Here is a 19,716-nt window from a genome sequence, read left to right as displayed (position 1 = left end):
TGCAGGGCAGGATTCAAGAGCAGAACCTCTCAGCACTGCCCTGCAGCTCTCTGGTTCCCTACTGCAACTCCTGCCCCACGAGCAGCAGCTGGGCAAGGAGCTCGGGGCCAGCGTGGGGCTGGGTTAAGCAGCTGATTGCCAGCTGCCCTCTGAAGCAAAGCCTCTGCTCGGGACAGGGACTGTGGCAGCCGGCAGGAGCGGAGCTGCGTTTGCTGCTTGTGCCCAGCGCTGCCTCCTGCCCTTCTCTGCTCTCTCGGCAGCCCCGCAGCAGCCTTCAGGCCCTCTGAGCGGCAGCGCAGCGAGAGGAGCCCCAGAGTGCTCCGTGCCCCGGCTCGGAGAGCAGAGCCCTTGGCGATGTGTGGGCAGCGCTGGGGCCGGGGCCGGGGCCGGGGCGGGGGAGCCCTTGCAGGCCCTGAGGGGTGCCCGGGGCTGGCTCCTCAGGGCAAAGATGGCGGCCAGGCCCCGGCGGCCTACAGCTCCCATGGTGCACTGCGCGGAGCGGCCGCGGCTCGCGGGCGGAGCGGCCGGCAGCGGGCGGAGCGGCCGGCAGCGGGCGGGGCTCGTGGGCGGGAGCGGGCGGGGCTCGCGTTGCTGAAGAGCCAATGGGAGGCTCTGCTCGACGATTGACCAATGAGCGCAGGGGGCGTGGTCGGCGGGACTGTTTGAGCCCTCATCGGTGGAAGCAGCGGTAAGAGGCGCTCCGGTGCCCCAAGGGCTACGGGAGAGGGATGGGGACGGCTGCGGGGGCCGGGGGCAGCCTGGAAGGGCAGGGGAGGACTGCGGGGACTGCGGGGCTGAGGCAGGATTGCGGGTTCCGCGGGGCTGAGGCGGGCTGCGGGGCTGAGGCAGCATTGCGGGATCCGGGACAGCCTGCAAGGTCAGGGGCAGCCTGTGGGGGCTGCGGGGCTGCGGCGGGCTGCGGGAGGCGGCGGTGGAAGCGCCCTGGGCAGTGCTGGGTGCGGGGCCGGGGGAGTGTTGCGGGGCCGGGGCTGTGGAGCGTTGCGGAGCCGGAGCCGGGCCCGGGCCCGGGGGGAGCGTTGCGTGGTGCGTTGCGGGGCCGGGGGAGCGTTGCGGGGCCGGAACCGAGGCTGTGGAGCGTTGCGGGACCGGGACCGAGGCTGTGGAGCGTTGCGGGGCCGGGGCCCGGGGGAGCGTTGCGGGGCCGGGGCCCGGGGGTGCTTTGCGGGCCCGGGGGTGCGTTGCGGGCCCGGGGGTGCGTTGCGGGCCCGGGGGTGCGTTGCGGGGCCGGGGCCCGGGGGTGCGTTGCGGGGCCGGGGGAGCGTGGCGGGACCGAGGCTGTGGAGCGTTGCGGGGCCGGGGCCCGGGGGTGCGTTGCGGGGCCGGGGCCCGGGGGAGCGTTGCGGGGCCGGGGCCCGGGGAGCGTTGCGGGGCCGGGGCCGGGGGAGCGTGGCGGGACCGAGGCTGTGGAGCGTTGCGGGGCCGGGGCCCGGGGGTGCGTTGCGGGGCCGGGGCCCGGGGGAGCGTTGCGGGGCCGGGCCCGGGGGAGCGTGGCGGGGCCGGGGCCGGTGGATCGCGGCCGAGGCTGTGGAGGGGCTCTGGGGACCCGCGGTGGGGTCGGAGCGTTGGGGCGGTTGTGAGGACCCGCAGGGGATGCAGGCTCCTTCCGGACGGGGAGAAGGCGCAGGGCTGGGGGGGTGTAACGGCAGCCCCGGCGGCAGCGGCGGCGGTTAGGGCAGGCAGGGCTCGGGAGCAGGCTCCGGGCTCGAAAGGTAAAGGCTTTCTCCAGCCTCAGGCTCCCCCTCCGCCGCTTCCCCTCCCCGCCTGACCCTTGTTGTCTCTTCTCAGAGTGCACTCTCAGGACTTTCGAGCCCAGAGCTGTGTTCTTCGGTGTTCTTCAGCCGGCGCTTTCCTTCGAGCGGTGCTTTTCTTGTGGCGGTGCTGTGCGAACCCTAAGGGGAGTGCCCTGAGCCTTGTGTCACCTTCGTCGCCGCCGCCGCCATGGCGGCGGCCCCTGCCCCCCAGGAGGGCACCGTGACCGTCATGGTGCGAGTGCGACCCCCGGCCCCCGGCGAGGGAGCCGCGCAGCACCCGCTGCTGAGGGTGGTCGACCATCACACCCTCCTGTTCGACCCTGGTGCCTCCGGCGGTGTGCTGCCTGCTGGCCGCGGCAAGAACCCAGGCAAACATCAGAAGTTCCTCTTCGACCGGGTTTTTGCTGAGCAGGCCACCCAGGAGGAGGTGTTCCAGCACACCACCCGCCAGATGGTCGATACTCTCCTCGACGGCTACAACTGCTCTGGTGAGCCCTAGCAGCCTGCTCTGGCCCTTGCAGGAGCTCCTGCCCATCTGCCCCTGCTCTGGGTGGGCTCAGCAGAGCTGGGGGTTGGTTCCAGAAGCCCTGAGCGGCTGTGGCAGCAGTGGGGACGCAGCGGCTCTGCAGAAAGAGAAAGCCTTGACCTTGTTGTTGGCACCAAGCTGGGGCCGGGACAGGGCCAGTGCTGGCCTGGAGATGTCATCCGAGGGCTCTGGGGGCAGGCAGGGCCCAGGCCAGCAAGAGGAGAGCAGAGACAAGCCCAGATGAGTGTGGAGTCCTGCCTGTGGGGTGGCATCAGCTGGGAGCCCTGTGCAGGCTGGGCAGCAGGCTGGTGCAGAGGGCCCCGGGGGCCCTGCTGGACAGGATGTGAGTGGGAGGCAGCAGTGCCCCACAGCAGGAGCTGGCTTTGGGGCTGTGTCCCCAGCTGAGGCAGAGCTGGCAGCATCCCCCCAGTGCTGCTGTCGATGGAGGCTGCTCTCAGGGCTCCTCCCTTTCTCCTCCCAGTGTTTGCCTACGGAGCAACCGGAGCAGGGAAAACCTACACCATGCTGGGCTCGGAGAACAGCCCTGGCATCATCTACCTCACCATGGAGGAGCTGTTCAGGAGGCTGGAGGCCAGGCAGGAGCAGAAGAGCTGCGAGGTCCTGGTCTCCTACCTGGAGGTAGGCTGTGCCCAGCTGTGCCCCTCCTGCTGCCAGGCCACCACCTCCAAGGTCTGGGCTTGTAGTGCCAGGGCTACCCCTGTGCTGCCAGCTGTGCCCAGGGCAGCCCCAGACTGGAAGCAGGCTGCCCCTGGCCAGGCTGCTGGGCTGGTGCTGCTGGCCTGCCCCCTCTGGAGCTGGGGGCCACAGGGCAATGAGGGCTTCCTGGCTGCAAGGCCTTTGGAGGAGCAGCGGCTCAGTGCCTGGCTGCTGAAGCCTCCTGAGCTGTCCCCTGCCTTAGGGCACCTTCAGCTGCTCCTGCTGGCGGCAGGTGCCAGAGGTGCTGTTGGGTGGGCAGCAGGCCCTGGGGTCCCAAGCTCCTCTGCCTGCTGCCCTCTGGGGCCCCAAGCCTCAGCCTGAGCTGGAGCTGCCTGCTGCAGGTCTACAACGAGCAGATCCGTGACCTGCTGGAGCCCAAGGGCCCTCTGCCCATCCGGGAGGATCCTGAGAGAGGAGCTGTGGTTCAGGGCCTCTCCATCCAGCAGGTGGGGGTGGAAGCAGGCACAAGGTGTGGGCAGCGCTGTGCCCGCCCCAGGGGTGCCAGCTGGGACCGGGGGAGCTGGAGGGGGAGGGGAGGGCTGCGGGGCCCCGGGGCAGGGGCTGCGGGGCCCCGGGGGTGCCGGCTGGGTGGGTGCCGGCTGGCAGCAGCGCTGAGCCCGAGGCCAGAGGAGCCCTGCAGGGGCGCAGGAGGCCTCAGCCTGTGGGCGCTCGGTGCCCGTGCCGGGGCTGCGCTGATCCCTGCCCTCTGCCTGCTCCCCGCCAGCCCAGCTCGGCAGAGCAGCTCCTGCAGATGCTGCTCGGGGGCAGCAGGAACCGCACGCAGCATGCCACCGATGCCAACGCCTCCTCCTCCCGCTCCCACGCCGTGCTGCAGGTGAGGGGTGGTGCTTGGGGCAGCCCTTGGCACCGCTGCCCGGAGGGGGGCAGGCGGCGATGCTGTGCCAGGGCCGGCGTGCCAGGGCTGCTGCCGCGGCTGCGAGCGGCGAGCCCGAGCGCCCTGCGGAGCTGCAGCCTGCCCTCTGTGTGCCCTGCCAGGTCTACGTGAAGCAGCAGGACCGCGCCGAGGGCCTCGCTGGGGCCGTGCGGGTGGCCAAGATGAGCTTGGTCGACCTGGCCGGCTCGGAGCGAGCCGCGGTGGCCAAGACCAGCGGCGAGCGGCTGCGGGAGGGAGCCAGCATCAACCGCTCGCTGCTGGCCCTGCTCAGCGTCATCCAGGCGCTGGCTGGGGCCAAGGTGAGGCTGCCGCTGAGGGGCCCTGAGCGCCGTCCCCACGGCAGAGCTGCCGTGGGCTGGGCCTGGCCGGGGCTGGGAGCCGAGGGCCAGCCCCTGAGCGGAGCCTCGCTGTGCCGGGCAGGGCAAGCAGAGCCACGTCCCGTACCGGGACAGCAAGCTGACGCGGCTGCTGAAGGACTCCATCGGCGGCAACTGCCGCACCCTGATGCTGGCTGCCCTCAGCCCCTCGCCGCTCTGCTGCCAGGACACCCTCAACACCCTCAAGTATGCCAGCAGGGCCAAGGAGATCCAGGTCTCGGTGAGCACCTCGCCCCGCGGCCGGCAGCTGCTGGGGCTGCCCGGGAAGGAGCCTGGGGCAGGCTGCTGCCTCCCTGCCGCCTCCCTGCCGCAGCCGGGCTGCCTCCGGAGCCCCTCTCAGAGTCAGCTGCAGCCCCTCGGGCCCCACCAGCCCAGGGCAGGCTGAGGAGCTGCCCCGCTGCCGCCTCAGCGGAGGGGAAGGAGCTGTCCCGGTGCTGCTCTCAGCTCCGCTCCTCCCTCTCCCCGCAGCTCAAGAGCAACCTGCCGAGCCCGGACTCCCACGTCTGTCCGTACGTTGTGCTGTGTGCGCAGCTGAGAGCGGAGGTGAGCTGCCGGGGGCAGGGCTGGGCTCTGTCTGCGGCTCTGCTTTGCCTGGCACCCAGCCTGCTGAGCTGCTGGGGCTCAGGGCATGCTCTGAGCCAGGGCTGCCCCTTGCTCACAGGTGGCAGAGCTGCAGGCCAAGCTCCGTGCCTATGAGGATGCTGCCCGCGGGGCACAGAGCCAGGCGCCAGAGCCGCTGCCTGCCCTCGGCTCCAGCCCCTTGGAGCTGCCCAGGTGAGGCTGCTGGGCAGGAGGGAGGGAGCCTGGGCTGGCACCTTGGGGTCCCCCAGGGCCAGGAGCTTGCAGAGTTTGGCTGCTGGCTGCAGCCCAAGTGGCTGCCAGGACGCAGCTGAGCTGCTCTGCTGCTGTGCCACAGCCTCTCCGCTGCCCAGCTGGAGTGAGGAGCCTGGCAGCCCCCAGAGCTGGGGGACAAAGGCCAAAGCTGCCCTTGGCTCCATCCCAAACCTTGGTAGGCCAAGGGATGGCTTCCCCAGAGGCTCTTCCCTGGCTCAGGGGCTGCTGCTGTGACTTGTGTAGGGTGGAGGAGGCTGTGCCCGAGGCGTGCCTGGAGCTCCCTGGTGGGGAGAGTGCTGGAGAGCAGCAGGAGCTGGCAGCTGGGTGTCCTGCTGCCTTGCAGCTGGCCTTGGAGGAGGTGAGAGGAGGGCTTGGCCTGGTGACGGGACCCAGCTCAGGTACCTTGCTGGGCTGCACTGGGCAGGCTGGGAGAGGGCAGGAGCTGAGCTGCTCTGGGAGGTCTGGGCTCAGCAGGTGCTGGGCTGTGGAGTGCTGGAGAAAGCTCTGAGCCTGGCAGGGAAGGGGCAGCTGGGGGCCCAGGCTCAGCTCAGCTCTGGCCTGATGCTGCTCTGGGGGCTTGCTGCAGGCTGCAGAGGAAAGGTCTGCCCCAGCCATCCAGCAGGCAGATGTGCAGCAGGAAGCAAAGGAAGCAGCCCCCCTCCTGCAGGGCTTGACTGCCAGCCAGCCAGAGGGGTGAGTGTCCTTGTGCCCCCTCCCTGTGCCACTTGCTCCTGGCTGCTCAGAGAGTTTCAACCTTCCTGTGGTGTGCAGCCCCCTGAGGGTACTGGAGGTGGGGGAGGGCCCAGGCCTTGGCTTACAGAGCAGTGCCTGCCCTCTGAGGTGGGATTTGGCTCCTAGAGGGCCAGTCCCAGGGGAGAAGCTCCCCTGGAAGGGTCAGCAGGGAAGGTTTCCAGGCACAGCAGCTGAGAGCCTTCAGTGCCTCTTGCCAGGCCTGGAGCTGCCTCCCCCAGGGCTCTGCTGCTGCCTCTGCTCCCCGAGGTGCTGCCCTGGCACCACCTGCTGCTGTCTGTGCCCCAATGTCCTGGCAGGGGGAAGGTCTCCCGAGGGAGGCTGCCTGTGCTGTGTGCCTGAGGCCCAGCACAGCTCTGGGGCTGCTGTTGGGTGCCCTGCAGCCCACAGGTGATCTCCCAGCTCAGGTCCTGCAGTGCCAGCCTGGGCACCCCTCAGTCTCAAAGCTTGCCTGGCCCAGAGCTCCCCCCAGGCTGTGCCCCAGCTGAGGAGGGGGCTCAGAGGTGCTGCTGGTGGTGCTGAGCCTGTCTTGGGTGCCAGGGGCTGAGGTTCAGCCCCTGACTGCTCCTTGGCTCTGTCTCTCTCTGCCCCAGGGCTGCAGCTGCTGCCAGGAGCTCCTCCCCAGAGCAGCAGTCCCTGCCCCAGGCTGGCAGCTTCCTTGCTGCTGCTGTGGCCTCTGAGGCACTGCAGCCCCTGGCCCCTCAGGAGGCTGCTGCCAGCCAGGAGCAGGCCTCCTCCCCAGGGAGGGCTGCAGAGGCCAGCAGGGCCAGCCCAGCCCAGAGGAGCCAGCAGGGCAGTGCTGCTGAGGATCCAGGTTGGTGCCCTCTCTCTCCTCTGTCCCAGGCTCTGCTGCAGGGCTGGGGGGTGGTGGGGGGCAGCTGCCAGCTGTGGGCACAGGGCAGGGGCAGAAGTTTCTCCTGCCCTGGCACCCAGTGGGGGCTGAGCCTGCCTTTATCTCCTGTGGGTGACTGCTCTGGGCTGCATCTGCCCCGCTCAGCCCAGCTGTGGCCTGGCTGCTGGCAGCCTGTGTCTGGGCAGGGCTGAGCTCTTCCTCCTCATCCTCGGTGCCCATGCATGAGGCCAGCAGCAGAGCCTGGCTCTGCAGAGGCTGCTGCTGGGCACAGGCCAGGCCCTGCCCCGGGGCACTTGCTCTGGGCCCAGGATGGTTGGTGCTGGCTCTTGGGCTTGGTGTGGTTTGGGGCAGTCCCAGCAAAGAGCTGAGGGGGGTGGGGGGCAGGGGGGGAGGGCCTGGGAGCTGCAGCCAGGGAGCTGACTCGGTCTCTGCTCTGCTCCTCCAGCCGAGAGCTGCGTGGCTGTGCCTGGCGCCCCCGTGACCAGCTCTCCCCTGCCAGGCTGGCAGCACCTGGCTGCGCTCAGCAGTGCCAGGCTGCTGGCCCTCAGCCCCATCGGGAAGAGGAGGAGGTCCCCTGAGATGCCAACTCCTGCCCAGCCGGCCTCTGCCTGCAGCCTCTCCCCGCGGCCCAAACGCCGGCGGCCGAGTGGGCAGCCGGCAGAGGCTGCCAGGGCGGCACAGAGCCCCCCCAGCCCCTGCCCCCCGGCTGCAGCCCCCCCAGCCCCTGTGGCGCTGCCAGCCTGGCCCTGCGGCTCCAGCCTGTGCCCGGAGAGGCTCTCCCGGAGCCGCCTGCCCCTGGCGCCGCTGGCAGCTCCCCAGGGCTGTGCCCTGCCCCCGGGCCCTGACCTGGATGGCACCTACCAGGTGTGCAGGCTGCCAGCCTCAGCCAGCCCTGGGCCCCCGGGCTGCAGGGGCCTGGAGCCCCCCAGCCAGGACCTCCTCCGGCAGCAGGATGCCCTCTCGGTGCCCAAGTGAGTGCCGCCCTGGGGCCCTCCCTGCGGGGTTGGGGACCCCCTGGGTGCCTCCTGGGGGGGTGGCTGCGGCTCTGTGGGGAGGGAGGGTGGGCAGGGGGCACAGGGCTGGGGGGTGGGCAGCAGTGGGCTGAGCTCACCTGGGCAGGGGTTGCTGAAGAGAAAAAGCCAAGCAGAAGGCCCCCCTGTGTGCCACTTGCCCTGGCACAGTGTGTGCCCCCTCCTCCTGCACGTAGCTGCCCCAGGGATGAGCTCTGCCTCAAAGCTTGCCTGGCCCAGAGCTCCCCCCAGGCTGTGCCCCAGCTGAGGAGGGGGCTCAGAGGTGCTGCTGGTGGTGCTGAGCCTCTCTTGGGTGCCAGGGGCTGAGGTTCAGCCCCTGACTGCTGCTTGGCTCTGTCTCTCTCTGCCCCAGGGCTGCAGCTGCTGCCAGGAGCCATGAGCTCAATGTCACCTACCAGGTCTGCAGGCTGCCAGCCTCAGGCAGCAGCCCTGAGCCCTTGGGCTGCAGGGGCCTGGAGCCCCCAGGCTGGCAGCACAAGCAGGATGCCCTCTCGGTGCCCAAGTGAGTGCTGCCCTGGGGCCTTCCCTGTGGCTTTGGGGATCCTGCCCTCCATGGCTGGGTGCCTCCTGTGGGGATGGCTGCAGCTCTGGGGAGGGCAGAGGGTGGGCAGGAGGCACTTGGCCAGCAGGCACAGGCTGAGCTCACCTGGGCACGGCTGCACAGGGCAGAGAGCATTCCAAGGGAAGCTTTTCCTGCTCCTGCACCTCCCTTTGGCCCTGGAGCATCCTCCAGATTGCTTCAGGAGTGCTGGCTGGGAGCAGGTTGGGCATCTGCTCTCCTGGCACTGGGGGTCAGGGCTGTGCCCTTGGGGGCCTGGGCATCTTTGGGGTGGCTTTTGGCTGGTGCAGCAAAGAGGCTCTGGCTCTTCTGGAGCCCTGTGGCTGTGCAGAGGCTGAGCCCCACCTGGCCCTGGTGGTGCAGGACACCCCCAGGGAGACCTCCTTGCTTCTGGGGCTCTGCAAATAGCTCAGAGTGAGGAGAGCTGGAAATGGGGACAGGGCAGGGCCCAGCCCCGTGCCAGGGGCAGTCAGGATCCCCCCTGGCACTAACCATCTCTGCCCTGCCTGCAGGCCCTGCAAGCTGGCCTGTGCCCCACGGACACCCTCTGTGCCCAGGCTGCCTGTGGGCTGCAGAGCCTCTGCCCTGAAGCAGAAGGCAGCTGAGAGGTGAGAGACCTGCCAGCAGCTGCCTGTGCTCCCCACTGTGGGCCCTGCCCCATGGCTGCAGCTGCACCTTGCCAGTGCCCTCTGCCCCGAGCCTGCCTGGGTGCCAATGGCCTCTTTGCCTCCCTCAGAGCCCTTTGCCCCCCCGGGGGTGGACAGCGGAGCCGCATCCCCCAGCTGCGCAGCAGGCAGCGAGCTGCCAAGGCCTCTGCAGCCCAGGTGAGGCTGCCCTGGGAGTGAGCCCTGCTGCTGTGCCAGCCCCGTGCCAGCTGGAGCAGAGCCCTGCCATGGGGATGGTTGGTGCTGGGGGGTGGCTGCAGCCTGCTGCTGTGCCAGCCCCGTGCCAGCTGGAGGCACAGCCCTGCCATGGGGATGGTTGGTGCTGGGGGGTGGCTGCAGCCTGCTGCTGTGCCAGCCCCGTGCCAGCTGGAGGCACAGCCCTGCCATGGGGATGGTTGGTGCTGGGGGGTGGCTGCAGCCTGCTGCTGTGCCAGCCCCGTGCCAGCTGGAGGCACAGCCCTGCCATGGGGATGGTTGGTGCTGGGGGGTGGCTGCAGCCTGCTGCTGTGCCAGCCCCGTGCCAGCTGGAGGCACAGCCCTGCCATGGGGATGGTTGGTGCTGGGGGGTGGCTGCAGCCTGCTGCTGTGCCAGCCCCGTGCCAGATGGAGGCACAGCCCTGCCATGGGGATGGTTGGTGCTGGGGGTGGCTGCAGCCTGCTGCTGTGCCAGCCCCGTGCCAGCTGGAGCAGAGCCCTGCCATGGGGATGGTTGGTGCTGGGGGGTGGCTGCAGCCTGCTGCTGTGCCAGCCCCGTGCCAGCTGGAGGCACAGCCCTGCCATGGGGATGGTTGGTGCTGGGGGAGGGCAATAGAGCAGGTATCTGCCAGGGCCTGGGTGTGCCCGGCGCTGCCTGCTGCCCTTCTCTCCTCTCTCTGCAGCCCCAGAGCATCCTTCAGGCCCTCTGAGCAGCAGCGCAGCAGGAGCAGCCCCAGAGTGCCTCCAGCCCCGGGTGAGAGAGCAGAGCCCCTGGGGAGGTGTGGACAGCCCTGGGCGTGCCCCGTGCGGGCCCTGGTGGGTGCCCGGTGCTGGCTTCTCAGCGCTGCTGAGGGGCAGGCGGCGCTGGGCTGGCCGCGGGGGCTGGTCGGGGCCGGAGCTGCCGGCAGGGAGCTGGGAGGAGAAGCTGCCAGGGCAGGGCTGGGGCTGAGGGCAAAGATGGCGGCCGGGCCCCGGCGGCCTACGGCTCCCATGGTGCTCTGCGCGGGCGGGAGGGGGCGGGGCTGTCGGCGTTCGAGAGCCAATGGGGGGCTGCGTTCGGGCACCGGCCAGTGAGCGCAGGGGGCGTGTCCGGCGGCAGCGTTTGAAGCCCTGCGGCGCAGGCGGCGGTGAGTAGCGCTGGGGCCCCGGGAGCGGCGAGGCAGAGGGATGGGGACGGCTGCGGGGAGCGGGGGCTGGGGGAGGCAGGGAGTGCTGGAGGCGGCGGTGGCAGCGCCGGGGGGAAGCTGGGGAGGGCGCCGGGGAGGGCTAGAGGCCGGGGATGTGGGCGTGGGGAGGGGGTTGGGGATCAGGGATCAGGGCTCTGGATGTGGGGGCGTCCCGGGGCGGTTGTAGGAGCGTTAGGGTGGCTGTGTGGACCCCAGGGTGATGTAGGATCCTTGCAGATGCTGGGAACCTGTAGGGCTGGAGGGTATTGGAAGGGCAGCTCTCGGGGTACCGGTGGGAGTTACCACAGGGGGGGTGTGGGAGCAGGGTCCCGGGTGGGGGGCTGGGGGTGTCCAGGCTTTCTCCAGCCTGCGGCTCCCCCTCCGCCGCTTCCCCTCCCTGCCTGACCTTTTTTTCTCCCGAGAGTGCGCCCTCAGGACGTTGGAGCCCGGAGCTGTGTTCTTCAGCCAGTGCTGTCCTTGGAGCGGTGCTGTGCGGACCCCAGGGGCAGTGCCCTCAGCCCTGCGTCGTCGTCGCCGCCATGGTGCTGGTCCCTCCCCCCAGGAGGGCGCCGTGGCCGTCACGGTGCGAGTGCGACCCCTGGCCCCCAGGGAGGGAGCCACGCAGCACCCAGGTGCCTCCCAGCCCCGTGCCAGGGGCAGTCAGGATCCCCCCTGGCACTAACCATCTCTGCCCTGCCTGCAGGCCCTGCAAGCTGGCCTGTGCCCCACGGACACCCTCTGTGCCCAGGCTCCCTGTGGACTGCAGAGCCTCTGCCCTGAAGCAGGAGGGAGCTGAGAGGTGAGAGAGCTGCCAGCAGCTGCTTGTGCTCCCCAGTGTGGGCCCTGCTCCATGGCTGCAGCTGCACCTTGCCTGTGGCCTCTGCCCTGAGCCTGGCTGGGTGCCAATGGCCTCTTTGCCTTTCCCAGAGCCCTTTGCCCCCCGGAGAGTGGGCAGTGGAACTCCAGAGCAGGAACAGAGCTGCCCTGTCCTCTGCAGCCCAGGTGAGGCTGCCCTGGGAACCACTCAGCCAGGAGTGAGCCCTGCCCCGCGGCAGCCTGCAGCCTGCTGCTGTGCCAGCCCTGTGCCAGCTGCGAGGCAAAGCCCTGGCAGGGGCATGGTTGGTGCTGGGGGGAGGGCGGGAGAGCAGGGAGGTGCCAGTGCCTGGGTGTGCCTCAGGAAGGGAGCTGCGTTTGCTGCTTGTGCCCCAGAGCTGCCTGATGCCCTTCTCTCCTCTCTCTGCAGCCCCGGAGCATCCTTCAGGCCCTGTGAACGGCAGTGCAGCAAGAGGAGCCCCAGAGTGCTCCCAGGCTTCGGCAGCAGCCTCTCTCCTTCCAGCCCCCATCCAGTGAAAACTTCAGCAGCCAGGACCCCAGCCCAAGCTGGAGGTCCCGTCGGCGGCGTCCCTGCCCCCGGTCCCGGTCCCCATCCCGTCCCTGCCCCCCGTCCCGTCGCGTCCGCCGTGTCCCTGCCCCGGTCCCTGGTCCCGTCGCGTCCGCCGTGTCCCTGCCCCGGTCCCTGGTCCCGTCGCGTCCGCCGTGTCCCTGCCCCGGTCCCTGGTCCCGTCGCGTCCGCCGTGTCCCTGCCCCGGTCCCTGGGCCCGTCGCGTCCGCCGTGTCCCTGCCCCGGTCCCTGCCCCCGTCCCGTCCGCGCCGTCCCTGCCCCCGTCCCGTCCGCGCCGTCCCTGCCCCCGTCCCGTCCGCGCCGTCCCTGCCCCCGTCCCGTCCGCGCCGTCCCTGCCCCCGTCCCGTCCGCGCCGTCCCTGCCCCCGTCCCGTCCGCGCCGTCCCTGCCCCCGTCCCGTCCGCGCCGTCCCTGCCCCCGTCCCGTCCGCGCCGTCCCTGCCCCCGTCCCGTCCGCGCCGTCCCTGCCCCCGTCCCGTCCGCGCCGTCCCTGCCCCCGTCCCGTCCGCGCCGTCCCTGCCCCCGTCCCGTCCGCGCCGTCCCTGCCCCCGTCCCGTCCGCGCCGTCCCTGCCCCCGTCCCGTCCGCGCCGTCCCTGCCCCCGTCCCGTCCGCGCCGTCCCTGCCCCCGTCCCGTCCGCGCCGTCCCTGCCCCCGTCCCGTCCGCGCCGTCCCTGCCCCCGTCCCGTCCGCGCCGTCCCTGCCCCCGTCCCGTCCGCGCCGTCCCTGCCCCCGTCCCGTCCGCGCCGTCCCTGCCCCCGTCCCGTCCGCGCCGTCCCTGCCCCCGTCCCGTCCGCGCCGTCCCTGCCCCCGTCCCGTCCGCGCCGTCCCTGCCCCCGTCCCGTCCGCGCCGTCCCTGCCCCCGTCCCGTCCGCGCCGTCCCTGCCCCCGTCCCGTCCGCGCCGTCCCTGCCCCCGTCCCGTCCGCGCCGTCCCTGCCCCCGTCCCGTCCGCGCCGTCCCTGCCCCCGTCCCTGCCCCCGGTCCCCGTCCGCGCCGTCCCTGCCCCCTGTTCCTGCCCCCGTCCCTGGTCCCGTCCCGTCCGCCGCGTCCCTGCCCCCGGTCCCCGTCCGCGCCGTCCCTGCCCCGGTCCCCACCCCGGTCCCCGTCCGCGGCTTCCCTGGCCCCGGCCCCGTCCCGTCCGCAGCGTCCCGGCCCCGTCCCTTTTTGCAGCTCGGTTCCCCCTACCCCACTTCGCGGTTCCCGGCCCTGTCCCCTCCCCTCTGCGGCGCGGTTCCCCCCTCTGTTTGTGTTGTTCACTAAAGGTTTGGTTTTTGGTTCTTCAGACCTTTTCTGGCTGCTTTTTCCCTCCCCTTGGGGGACCCTGGGGCTGGGGCTCCCTCGGGGGTTGCCTGGGCCAGGCCATTCCTCCTGGCCTGGGCTCTAGTCTGCCTTCCCCCTCTCTACCATCATCGCAGGGGCTCTGGGGCTCTTCTTCTTAGCCTCTGTGGATCAGGCAGCCCCACTCATCTTCACAGGGGGAAGTTGAAACCAAAGGGCTCTCTTCTTTCATCCCCAACCTCCTGTGCTGCAGTTTCCATCCATTGCCCCTTGGCCTATCCCAGGGCACAGTGAGCAGAGGCTGTCCCTGTCCCTTCCTTCCTGACCCCCAGCCCTCAGCTCTTGATAGCCATTGATCAGATCCCTCTCAGCCTTCTCCTCTCCAGACTCAACAGCCCCAGGGCTCTCAGCCTCTCCTCCCCAGGCACTGCTGCAGTCCCTTCCGCAGCCTTGCAGCCCTCCCTTGGACTCTCTCTAGCAGTCCCTGTCCCTCCTGACCTGGGGAGCCCAGAGCTGGATGCAATATTCCAGATGGGGTCTCAGCAGGGCAGAGTAGAGGGGGAGGAGAACCTCCCTGGCTCTGCTGGACACACTCCCCTGAATGCCCCCCAGGACCCCCTTGGCCTTCTTGGCCCCCAGGGCACATTGCTGTCCCATGCAGAGCTTGCTGCCCCCCAGCACTCCCAGGTCCTGTTTCAACCTCTTCAAGGATGTGCTGCCTGTGGGAGCCTGGATGCTGCTCAGGGCTCCTGTGAGGAGCTCCAGACAACAAAATACTCTCTTCACTTCTTTTGATCCCCTGTTCCAAACCATTTCCCCTTGTGCCTCACAGCCAGCAATTTGATAACCTCTCCCACTGCCAGCCACACAAGGTGAGTTTCTCACATCGATCTTCATGCTACCTGTGCTTGCAGACAGGGCAAGATCAGCTAGGAGTCCTCAGGGAAAGGGCAAAACAAACCAAGGTTCTTTTGAGACCTTCAGAATGCCAAATCATTTGTTGCTCAGGTGTCAACCACCTGAGTTTCACCAATCATCTTTAATTCTTGTGAGGTGCTGAAGTCAGAACTGCGGGGTGGGGGTGGCTGACACCCCTCAGGCTGTGCTGTCATCCAGGGAACTCTGGAAGAGCTGAGAGCTGGCTGCAGGCAAACCTCATGGAGGTCAGCCAGGACAAGAGCAGGGTCTTGCATCTGGGGAGGAGTAACAGCAGGCACCAGGACAGGTTAGGAGCTGTCCTGCTGGAGAGCAGCTCCATGGAGTCCTTGTGGACAAGTTCTGCATGGGACAGCAATGTGCCCTGGGGACCAAGAGAGCCAATGGGGTCCTGGGGTGCAGCAAGGAAAGTGTGGCCAGCAGGGCTGGGGAGGTTCTGCTCCCCCTCTGCTCTGCCCTGCTCAGACCACAGCTGCAATCCTGTGTCCAGCTCTGGGCTCCCCAGGTCAAGAGAGACAGAGACCTGCTGGAGAGAGTCCAAGGGAGAGCCAGGAGGATGCTTAGGGGACTTGAGGATCTCCCATGTGAAGAGAGACTGAGAGCCCTGGGGCTGTTTAGTCTGGAGAAGAGGAGGCTCAGGGGAGACCTTCTTGCTCTCTCCAACTCCCTGAAGGGTGGTTGTAGCCAGGTGGGGGTTGGTTTCTTCTCCCAGGCACCCAGCAGCAGAACAAGAGGCCACAGTCTCAAGCTGTGCCAGGGGAGATTCAGGCTGGAGCTGAGGAGAAATTGGCCATTGGGATGTGCTGCCCAGGGAGGTGGTGGAGTCACCATCCCTGGAGGTGTTCAACCTTGGCATTTGGAGCCATGGTTTAGTTGTCAGGAGCTGTTGGGTGGCAGGTTGGACTTGATGATCTCTGAGGTCTTTTCCACCCTTAGTGATTCAATGATTCTATACCAAGAGGCCCCAAGGAAGGCCACAAAGCTGAGAGCAGCAGCGTGGAGCATCTCTCCTATAAAGACAGTCTGGGAGAGTTGAAGGAGTTCAGCTTGGGGAGCAAAGGCTCCAAGGAGACCTTACAGTAGCCTTCCAGTGGCTGAAGGGGGCTGAGGAGGAGCTGTTTCCAAAGGTATGCAGCCAGAGGACCAGGGGCAGTGGCTTGAAACTGGAGCAGGGTAGGTTTGGATTGGATGAGGAAGAAGTTCTTTACTATGAGCACAACAGTGGCTTTCATGAGAGGTTTTGCTGTCTCACAGTCTGGGTGGTCTGCAGCATTTATTCTGTCTGTGTTGCTGACTAACTAGGAACTGATTAATCAAATCATTGATTTGTTGGTGAGGACATTCTGCTTACTGAACTCCCTAAACCACAGCAAGTCCTTCCTGCTGTTAACTGAGGAGGCTGTGGGGCAGTGTTTGGCATCACTTGCTTGTGTTCAGCTTGTTCTGGTGCTAAGGAGACAAAAGGCCTGGAATAAAAATGACACTGAAACCAAATGAGAGCCTGGGGAAGCACTTCCCAGCATTATCCTGAACTTGTGACCTCTGAGGAGGTAGAAACTGTCACAGGTGGGTTTGGAAGTGATTGGAGTCATAGAATCACAGAATCTTAGAATCAATCAGGTTGGAAAAGACCTCAGAGATCATCAAGTCCAACCTCTCACCCAATACCTAACTCCTCCTGTCCAGTTCTGGGCCCCTCAGGTTAGGAAAGATGTTGAGATGCTGGAAGGTGTCCAGAGAAGGGCAACAAAGCTGGGGAGGGGTCTGGGGCACAGCCCTGTGAGGAGAGGCTGAGGGAGCTGGGGTTGCTTAGCCTGGAGAAGAGGAGGCTCAGGGGAGACCTCATTGCTCTCTACAACTCCCTGAAGGGAGGTTGTTGCCAGGTGGGGGTTGGTCTCTTCTCCCAGGCAAGCAGCACCAGAACAAGAGGACACAGTCTCAAGCTGTGCCAGGGGAGGTTTAGGCTGGAGGTGAGGAGAAAGTTCTTCACTGGTAGAGTAATTTGCCATTGGAATGTGCTGCCCAGGGAGGTGGTGGAGCCACCATCCCTGGAGGTGTTCAAAAGGGGATTGGATGAGGCACTTGGAGCCATGGTTTGGTTGTCTGGGGGTGTTGGGTGCTAGGTTGGACTTGATGATCTCTGAGGTCTTTCCCAACCTTGTTGATTCTATGCTTGTGCCCCTGTGCTGGGCACTGGTGAGGCCACACCTTGAGGAATTTTGGGCTCCTCACTCCAAGGAGGCCATTGGAGTCCTGCAGCTGGTACAGGGAAGGGCAATACAGCTGAGGAAGGGTCTGGAGGACAGGGCTGCAGAGGAGCAGCTGAGCAAAGTAGGGCTGTTCAGCCTGGAGAAGAGAGACTCATGGGGAAGAGACTCATGGGAGTCTCCATGAAAGGAGATTGGAGTGGAGTGGGGTTGGGCTCTTCTCCCTAGATGCAAGTCACAGGAGAAGAGAAAACAACCTCAAGTTGCACCAAGGGAGGTTTAGTCTGGAGATCAGGAAAAGTCTTTCCTGCCAGAGTGGTCAGGGATTGGCACAGGCTGCCCAGGGAGGTGGTGGAGTCCCCATGCCTGTAGGTGTTCCAGGAATGAGTGAATATGGCACTTTGGGATGTGGCTTCCTGGGCAGGGTGCAGTAAGGTTCATGATTGAACTTGATGATCTTAGAGAACTTTTCCAGCTGGAGTGACTCTATGATTCTATTTTATGTTAAACCTCAGTCATGGACATGATCCCTAACAAACTGCTTTGAGATAAGAAAACAGAATTCTTGTTGCTGCCTATCCCAAAATTGACTTCCAGTATAAAATTAACTGGGTGATTAATTAGGGGATCTGCTGGAGAGCAGTCCTGGGGAGAAGGACCTGGGAGTGCTGGTGGGCAGCAAGCTCTGCATGGGACAGCAATGTGCCCTGGGAGCCAAGAAGGCCAAGGGGGTCCTGGGGGGCATTCAGAGGAGGTGTCCAGCAGAGCCAGGGAGGTTCTCCTCCCCCTCTGCTCTGCCCTGCTGAGACCTCACCTGGAATATTGCATCCAGCTCTGGGCTCCCCAGGTCAGGAGGGACAGGGACTGCTAGAGAGAGTCCAAGGGAGGGCTGCAAGGCTGCTGAAGGGACTGCAGCAGTGCCTGGGGAGGAGAGGCTGAGAGCCCTGGGGCTGTTGAGTCTGGAGAGGAGAAGGCTGAGAGAGGATTTAATAAATGTTTATCCATATCTGGATATCCATATCCTGGATATCAGTGGATGGAAACTGCAGCACAGGAGGTTCCAGCTCAACATGAGGAGGAACTTCTTGACTGTGAGGGTCCCAGAGCTCTGGAGCAGGCTGCCCAGAGAGGTTGTGGAGTCTCCTTCTGTGGAGCCTTTCCATCCCTGTCTGGATGTGTTCCTGGGTGACCTGTGCTGGATTCTGTGCTCCTGCTCTGGCTTGGACTGGAAGATGTCCAGAGGTCCCTTCCAACCCCTGACATCCTGTGAGCCTGTAAAGGAAGGAAGAGTATTTGGCAGCCTGCAGATTTTTAGTGAGGTGTTTCATGTCACAAACCACAGAATGGTTTGGCTTGAAAGGGACCTTTCAGAGCAGGGACACCTGTTGCTAGCCCAGGTTGCTCACAGCCTCATCCAACTGACCTTGAGCCCCTCCAGGCTGCAGACATCCACAGCCCCCCTGGGCAACCTGTTCCAGTGTCTTGCCTCTGACTGTGTATGTGTCTTGCCAGTGTTCAGTGGCTGTTCCATCACCCAGCTCAAAGCTATTGTCTCTCATCCTGGCACTCCCAGCCCTTGTCAGAGGTCCCTCCCCAGCTCTTCTGTAGCCTCCTTCAGGTACTGGAAGGCTGCTCTAAGGTCTCCTTGGAGCCTTCCCTTCTCCAGGCTGAACAGCCCCAACTCTTCAGCCTGTCCCCAGGGGAAGGTGCCCCAGCCTTTGCATTAGGATCATAAACATCAGAGAATCTCTTCAGTTAGGAAAGACCTCTGAGGCCATCAGCTCAAGCTGTCAAGCCAACACCACTGTGGCCATTCAACCATGCCACAGAGTGCCACAGCTACACATTTCAATCAATCCTTAAAGCAGGAACCAGAAGCTCTTAAGGAAGAGCTGCAGCTACACTGTGTGGAAGGGCCTGGAGCCCCTGGGCTAGAGGAGGGGCTGAGGGAGCTGGGGGTGTTCAGGCTGGAGAAGAGGAAGGTGAGGGAGACCTCTTTGCTCTCTGCAGCTCCATGAAGGGAGTTTGGAGCCAGGAGGGGACAGCCTCTGCTCCTTGGTGGCAAGGGAAAGGAGCAGAGGCAATGGTCCCAAGGTGCAGCAGGGGAGGCTCAGGCTGGATGCTAGGAACTATTTCTTGCCAGAGAGGGCTCTCAGCCATTGGAATGGTCTGCCCAGGGCAGTGCTGGAGTCCCCATCCCTGGGGGTGTTCCAGCAGCTGTGGAGCTGGAGCTTAGGGACAGGGTTTGGTGTTGACCCTGCAGTGCTGGGTGGAGGAGCTTGGAGGTCTCTTCCAACCAGATGCTTTCTGTGATTCTGTGAATGCTTTTGTTTCTAACACCAATGCCAACAACAGAGAAGCTGAAACTCTTGGCAGCATCAGGCACAACTGACAAAGATTTTCTGGGAGGAGGGAGTTTGTGCACATTGCTCCTGCCCTTTGGTAATATGAACACACCAGAGATCAACTGGACAGAGACAAGGGAGAATCATCTCAGGTGGAAAAGACCTCTGAGATGATGGAGTCTAACTCTACCAAGGCTGGTGTTAAAGCCTGACCCTCAGCACCACAACTCTGCCTCTTCAAAACCCTTCCAGGGATGGGGCTTCAAGCACCTCCATGAGCAGCCTGTACCAGGAGCTGAGAACCATTTTGGTGGAGCAATTTCTTCTAGAGTCCAACCTAATCCTCCCCTTGTGAAGGGGAATAGAATAGAATAGAATAGAATAGAATAGACCAGGTTGGAAGAGACCTTCATGATCATCACGTCCAACCCATCATCCAACACCACCTAATCAAGTAACCCATGACACCAAGCACCCTATCAAGTCTCCTCCTGAACACCTCCAGTGATGGTGACTCCACCACCTCCCTGGGCAGCACATCCCAATGGGCAATCACTCTAGTTGGGAAGAATTTCTTCCTAACCTCCAAACTAAACCTCCCCTGGCACAGCCTGAGACTGTGTCCTCTTGTTCTGGTGCTGGCTGCCTGGGAGAAGAGACCAACCTCTGCCTGTCTACAACCTCCCTTCAGGGAGTTGGAGACAGCAATGAGGTCTCTCCTGAGCCTCCTCTTCTCCAGGCTAAGCAACCCCAGCTCCCTCAGCCTCTCCTCACAGGGCTGTGTTCCAAACCCCTCCCCAACTTTGTTGCCCTTCTCTGGACACCTTCCAGCAAGTCAACCTCCTTCCTAAACTGAGGAGCCCAGAACTGGACACAGGACTCAAGGTGTGGCCTAACCAGTGCAGTGTCCAGGGGCACAATGACCTCCCTGCTCCTGCTGGCCACACTCTTCCTGATGCAGGCCAGGATGCCATTGGCCCTCCTGGCTGCCTGGGCACACTGCAGGCTCATGTTCAGCCTGCCATCAACCAGCACCCCAGGTCCCTCTCTGCCTGGCTGCTCTCAGCCACTCTGACCCCAGCCTCTAGCACTGCCTGGGGTTGCTGTGGCCAATGTGCAGGACCTGGCACTTGGATGTGTTCAATCTCCTGCCCTTGGACTCTGCCCATCTGTCCAGCCTGTTGAGGCCCCTCTGCAGAGCCTCTCTACCC

General features: G+C 65.6%; 1 protein-coding gene and 1 long non-coding RNA gene across 4 annotated transcripts; both read left to right on the top strand.

Moving 5' to 3' along the window:
- The first annotated feature begins 1,759 nt into the window (after positions 1-1,759).
- On the top strand, positions 1,760-10,391 carry LOC137456096 (kinesin-like protein KIF18B). 3 transcript variants are annotated; one of them, XM_068167401.1, is made up of 16 exons: positions 1,760-2,260; positions 2,780-2,937; positions 3,357-3,461; positions 3,740-3,850; positions 4,012-4,209; positions 4,331-4,507; positions 4,756-4,830; positions 4,949-5,061; positions 5,365-5,479; positions 5,708-5,814; positions 6,465-6,685; positions 7,170-7,695; positions 8,108-8,257; positions 8,827-8,922; positions 9,051-9,138; positions 9,858-9,963. In XM_068167401.1, the coding sequence occupies exons 1-16, from the start codon at positions 1,960-1,962 to the stop codon at positions 9,882-9,884; spliced, it is 2,568 nt and encodes an 855-aa protein (XP_068023502.1). In that variant the 5' UTR covers positions 1,760-1,959; the 3' UTR covers positions 9,885-9,963. The 3 variants fall into 3 exon arrangements, with proteins under 3 accessions (XP_068023502.1, XP_068023500.1, XP_068023501.1); XM_068167399.1 differs by lacking the exons at positions 8,827-8,922; positions 9,051-9,138 and having other exon boundaries at positions 9,858-10,391; XM_068167400.1 differs by lacking the exons at positions 3,357-3,461; positions 8,827-8,922; positions 9,051-9,138 and having other exon boundaries at positions 9,858-10,391.
- Positions 10,392-10,558: 167 nt separating this feature from the next.
- On the top strand, positions 10,559-11,916 carry LOC137456097 (uncharacterized). Its single transcript, XR_010990953.1, has 4 exons — positions 10,559-10,923; positions 11,044-11,139; positions 11,268-11,342; positions 11,584-11,916. It is a non-coding gene; the product is annotated as an uncharacterized lncRNA (long non-coding RNA).
- The last annotated feature ends 7,800 nt before the right edge of the window (positions 11,917-19,716 follow it).

This window comes from Melanerpes formicivorus, unplaced genomic scaffold (genome assembly GCF_026170545.1).
Source record: "Melanerpes formicivorus ecotype bairdi unplaced genomic scaffold, bMelFor1.0.p_v2 SCAF_116, whole genome shotgun sequence".
Lineage (NCBI taxonomy): Eukaryota > Metazoa > Chordata > Aves > Piciformes > Picidae > Melanerpes > Melanerpes formicivorus.
Note: the sequence above shows the minus strand (reverse complement) of the source record. Positions and strands in the feature narration are given on the sequence as shown.